Source organism: Mus pahari, chromosome 10 (assembly GCF_900095145.1).
Source record: "Mus pahari chromosome 10, PAHARI_EIJ_v1.1, whole genome shotgun sequence".
NCBI lineage: Eukaryota > Metazoa > Chordata > Mammalia > Rodentia > Muridae > Mus > Mus pahari.
Window position 1 is genome coordinate 65,559,874 of NC_034599.1, and position 6,000 is coordinate 65,565,873.

General features: G+C 45.6%; 1 protein-coding gene across 4 annotated transcripts in view; it reads right to left on the minus strand.

The window, feature by feature from the left end:
- Mindy2 (MINDY lysine 48 deubiquitinase 2) overlaps nt 1–5,724 on the minus strand; it is a 53,578-nt gene extending 47,854 nt beyond the window's left edge. For 3 of the 4 annotated variants that reach the window (XM_021207043.2, XM_029543035.1, XM_029543034.1), the window contains exon 1: nt 4,832–5,724. In XM_021207043.2, coding sequence (XP_021062702.1) covers nt 4,832–5,596 — 765 coding nt within the window. In that variant the 5' untranslated portion in view covers nt 5,597–5,724. The remainder of the gene's footprint in view (nt 1–4,831) is intronic. The other variant, XM_021207042.2, reaches the window with a different exon arrangement.
- Between the last annotated feature and the right edge of the window lie 276 nt (nt 5,725–6,000).

The window sequence follows — 6,000 nt, forward strand, 5'->3', positions numbered from 1 at the left end:
ATATAGACAAAACAATCATACACATAAAATAAAAGTAATTGTTAAAAGTGGAAGGTAAAGCGGCTGAAAAGGTGTCTCGGAGGCTAAGGCCACTTACGTGAATTCCATTTCCAGCACTCACTTACAACCATATGTAAGTCCAGTTCCAAGAACTCTGAGGTCATCTTCTGGCCATAACCAGCACCAGGCATACATGTGGTACACATGCATACATGCATGAAAAACAGCATCCCCTCCAAACACAAAAGATACGTGGAATTATCTTATTTTTTAAAAAGTGGGACAATACCCAAGTTGCCTTTAAGCCAGGTGTGCTGCTGTGCACCTGTTAATTCCAGCACTCAAGAGGCTGAATCCGAGAGTTCAAATAGTAATACTCCATTTCAAAACAAACAAACAAAACAAAAGTAGAAACAAAAAGTTACTATATTGGAAGGCCTAGTTTGTAGTTACCAAATGTATTTAAAAGTCAAATGTCCTTTACTCGGCCCTGCACAGGCATGATAGGAAAAGGGAAAGGAAGGCTTGTTCACTGACAGAATGCTATCGGAGCAGAGGAGATGGACGAAATCATCATTGACATCAGGCATCGCCTGGGCAGGGCCAGACTGCTCTCATCTACTTTACTCACAAGTCCAGAGACATATATTCCTTCTAATTTTTGGGAGGAACTGGGAAAGGAAGCCCCAGAACCACCCCTCAAACATTTTATGTAAATAAGGTCCCACCACTGTGTGAAGTTTTTAATTTCTTTTTACAAGATCTATATTTAAAACAGAGTAGGCAGAGGCTCAGATAAAATCTTTGGCTTACCATCTGTTTTTCCTTTTTTAAAAGCAATAAACACACTTGGAAAACCTCAAAAGAGTTTTATGCTTACTTTAGGAAAAGAGAGCATGAAAAAAATTAGTGTGATTATAGTTCTTCTACAGGTTTGGAGTAGGATGCGGCCGAGTAAGTCAAAAAGGAACGGGGTATTTGTGAAAAACACATGGGACTTCTAAGAGATGGCATAAAAAAGGAGGGAGAGCCACAGCAAACAGTCACTGATGGAAAGACGCTCACAGACGTGGAACTTCAAGGTAATAAACAGGAAATGTCCATTTCAACTTTAAGTTTCTTGCTGTTGATTTTTTCCTCCTTTTGTCACCACGCTGCTTAGCTTTTTCTTGCTCATTTATAAGCTCTCTTTGTAAACCAGGAAACTAACCCTCAAGTCTAGAGAGACAACTGAGCGGTTAAGAACACGGGTTACTCTTCCTGAGGACCCAGATGCAATACTAAGCACACACATGGTGCCTCACATTTGTCGATAACTCCAGTTCCAGGACCTCTGGTACCCATTTCTGGCTTCCCAGGCATGCATGTAGTACACAGATACACATGCAGACAAATTACTCTTGCACACTGAGAAGAAGAAGGTAGCCCTTAGAGTCAGGTGAAGATGATCAAAGCACACTACAAATATGTTTGAAAAATGCTATAATAAGGGCTGAAGATGTCGCTCCGTTGACAGGTGCCTGCCTAGCATACATGAAGTCCTGCTTAACCCTAGAATCACACAAGCTGGGAATGGTGGCACACGCTTATAATTCTAGTACTTGGGAGGTTGAGGCAGGAGAATCAGAAGTTTAAAAAAACCACCCTCAGGCTACACAGTAAGCTGGAGCCCAGCCTGTGATATATGAGACTGTCTCAAAAACAAAACAAAAATGTTATAATCAAATCCATTTTTATATAATTTATATCCTGTGAAAAGATGAATATGATTAAAATATATTATTTTACATGTATGCAAATGTCATAGTGAGACTCATTATTTTGTACAATATATGCTAATTATGAAAAGTAACTTGAAAAATGAAGACACTCAGTGCTGGGCCAATGGCTTAGTGGAAACAGTGCACCTGAGTTTAGGTCCCCAGCACTCATGTCAAAACTGGGTTGCAGTGTCATGCTTCTGTAACCTCAGCATTGAGGGGTGGAGAAGTAGAACAGGAAAATCACTGGCCAGCCAGTCTAACCGAAAGAACAAGTTCACCTGAGAGACCCTGTCTCCAAAAATCCTCAAACAAGAAACACTGAGAGTGACACAGAAAAAAAACAGACCTCTGGTCTCCATACCTACATAGGTGAGTGGTTGTGTACTACACACATGCATGAATGAGTGAATGCGAATGAGCGAGCAAGTGCGCATGCACACACACACACACACACACACCTGCACATGCTAGGTGAGTGGTTGTGTACTACACACATGCATGAATGAGTGAGTGCGAATGAGCAAGCAAGTGTGCACGCACGCACACACACACACACACACACACGCACATCTGCACATGCACACACAGAAACTACTTCTTAGACATTATAACCAGACAAATCTTTCTTTCTGTGTGTTGTGTATAGCAGATGCCCTTTTGTTCTCCTTTTTAACCTCAATTATCACTCATCCATCAAAGAATCTGGAAATCTCTTCTGACTTCCAAAAGGCAAATGACATTTTCGTATTATTAGGAAAACAGTTTTGACCTCCAGAAAACCTGGCTCACCTTGAGAATAGTACCTGACATTGCTTATCTCATTCATCACCCTATCAATTATTAATGATGGCTGATTTTTGTTGGCATAAATAGCCTACAGGCACAAAAGGGACTGAGGACCACAGATTTTCAAGATAATTTTCAGATTCATTAGTGTGGATACTTTTCACAGACTAACCAAACCCATCCCATTTACTTCTTGTTATGGCCCTTTCTTTCTCCTCTTCACTGCATTTCAAGCTATCTCTGATCGTTCTTCAAATGCACCCTTTTGTTCAGAGGCCTCATCTCATCTCATCTTCAGAGCTGACTGCTTTTCTCATCTCGGAAGCCTTCCCCTGAGATTCCCATCCCCAATTCCCCCACCCCCACCACATACTTTTTTTTTACTTCCTTAGAATATGAGCCCTGTTCATGTTGCTCTGCAATTACTCCTTATGTCTGCCTCTTTACTATATACTGAGCTACTGGAGGGCTGATGCACTCTGTACTGTCTCTGCATGTATAATGTTTTCCACAAAGTCAAAACCCAAACATGTGGTCATACAATTGAATCTGCCTTTCAGAGTCAATTCAAGGCTCATATATCCTCAAAGTAATCCAGGCCATGGTAACTGCTCCTCCTACTGTGAATGTGGGTGGCACCATTCCATGGGCTGCAGGCTTGGACTAAATAAAGAGGAGGAATCAATCTGAGCAGTCATCTCTCTGCTCCCTGACTATGAATGCAATGTGACCAGTGGTTTCAAGCTCCAGCTGCCATGGCTTCCCTGACTAATGGTCTGTACCCTCAAACTGTGAGCTAGAATAAACCCTACCTTAAGTTGCTTTTGTCAGGTATTTTTTTTTTTTTTTACAGCACTGAGAAAAGTAACTGTGCCAGAAAACTGGTACTCAGAAATGGAGCCTTTGCAGTGATAATCCTGACAATGTAACTCTTAGACATTTTGAACTGGTTTGTGGAAAGAATGTGGAAAAGTTTGGAACTCTGGGCTAGAAAAGCCCTAGAATGCTTTAAGCAGAGGCTAATCAATATAATCTTCCAATTCATCAGCATTCATGCTTACTTATTAACAGACTAATCCAGATGACTGGAACCCAGATGATTCCATCAGGAGCCCTAGATACCCAACTTAGAGCTGCAAGATTTGGTGTGGGAATCTCTCCCTCACTATCCATCATAGTTCTTCATAACTGGTTAGCATAATTCAAACTATTCTTCTTCTAGGGAACATTTTAACTATAAGTGGAATTATCAATTTGAAAACAGATGCTGAGATGCGCCCTCTCAAAACCCAGATACTGCAAGCTTAAATATGACACTACATTCTGAGGCCTCGATACACTTGCCCTTCTCTTTTTGTTCTCCAAGACCTTTGACTTAACATTCCTTATTTTAGTTGTTAATAGTTTTAGCTTCCTTAACAATCATTCTAATGTATAGTTACTAGTAAAAATGCCAAACCTTTGAAGTAGAGTCAAAGAAACAAGGAAAGTAAAAACAAAAATATCATACACAAGATGAAAATACTGTCTTTGAAAACAAGTAATTTATGGTAAGTAGGCTCAGACCAATGCTTTTCCTTAAATGGAATTTGTCTAAAAAGGTTGTATCTTTCCCATCGCTGTTCTTTCAGACATCCACACCACAGTGGGACAGACAGCCTTTTCCAGAAAACATGTAGATAAAATCATTAAAACTTACTCCATAATATGAAATTGATAGAAACTGAAGATCAATCACTATTTCCAATTTTCACTGTTTTGCATATGTAATAATGTCAGTAAGGAGTAATATAGACAAATATAGCCAAAATTAGTCAGAAGATGTAGATGCAGGGTGCTCTAGATTCTACTTGTTTATAGGTTAAACCATCAGTTACAACCTTTAACCGAATGTTGAATTTTTAATACAAAAAAGACCTGAAGTTAGGGGCAATTCTTCCTGACGCGTTGCTACATGAATAATCTTTCTTTTTTTTATGAATAATCTTTCAATAAAGAAATCCTGGGATTAATTTCATGTAATAAGAGACTGTTAGATATAGTGGTGCATATCTGTAAACCTAGCACTCCAGAGGCTGTAGCATTAAGATCTTAAACTGTTCGAGGACAGTTTAAGCTACACAGACAAACCTTGTCTTAAAAAAAAAAAAAAAAAAAAAAAAAAAAAAGGAGGAGTCTGATGAATGGAAGGAAGCCATCAGCTGACAAACAGCAGTTTCCTCACCCCATTTTGTCCCTCCCCACCCCACAAGCTGTAGGAAGTAGAAAGCTGCAGAGTGTACCTTCCAGGCGAGAAGCAAAACATTGAGGATGGCCAGCAAAGGGCAGGGTCCATTCTCATTCTGGGTGATGATGGGCGTGTTCTCCTCTTTCCACTGGATCCATTTGATGTGATACACTGACTGTCCGGGAAAGCGTTCTTTGGAGGCCGCCAGTACCTGAGCCGGGTCCTCCTCCTCCTCTTTGCATAGAGGTGCAGCCCTGGGCGGCCCCGCCGCGCCCTCCTCCACGTCCTCGGGGACCCTGGTCTCTGCTCCCTCCTCGCTATTGAACTCAGAGCTACTGGGGAAAGAATGCAGGTTGGAGAAAGACTCCAGGGAGTCCAAGCTGGGCGAGTCCCCAGGGGGGCTCGGCTCGCTGCAGCTGCTGCTCGGGGCGCCGGTGCTGCTTGGCTCCTCCGCCACCGGCTCCACCCTGCAGGTGCCGGTGTCGCCCACTGGCCCCGACCCTCGGCCAGTGGCCTCGGCCAGCTCCGGGGAGGCGGTCACCTTGTGTTGCCCTCTTGAAGGCACCTCCGAGGCGGCAGGGCTCGACGACGCGTTGTCCTTCAAGTCCGAGCCCGCGCCGCATCCGAGCTGCGAGGGGGACGTCCAGTCCCCGAGGCTGCTCCGCGCTGCCGCCGCCCCCTGCCCGCCGCTGTCCACCGCGCGTCCAGCGGGACCATCCTCAGCCTCGCGCCCGCCGCGCCGTCGCCCTTCCGGCGGCGACACTCGCCCGGCCGCCACCCCGAGTTCCAGAGGCTGTGGGCTGTCAGGGCTGTTCTCCATCCCCGGCCGCCCGCCCCTGGTCCTATAGACACCGGGGCCGGCTCTCCTCAGCTAGCGCCTCCGACGCCATGACAGCCGCTCTGTAGCAGCTCCAGCGCCCTAGCGCGGCCTCGGCCAGGCACGTCACCGTAGAGGGCGGCGGGAGCGCGCGCGCGTGCCCCCGCCCGCCCGCTCGGAGCGTGCCTCCGCGTGACTGCGCTCGGTGAGGCGCCGGGACCCACTCGGGGAGCGCTTCTCCCCCGAGGCCACGCCCCTACCGCGCGTTCAAGCCTGGGAAGGCAGAGCGAGGCCAGGGGCGTGGCTGAGGGCGTGGCCAGGGGCGCGGCTCCGAGAGCCGCAGCGCCACTAGGAAAATAATCTTGTGTGTGCTGCCGGAAGTTAACCTCCCGGGGCATCCCCGCCGC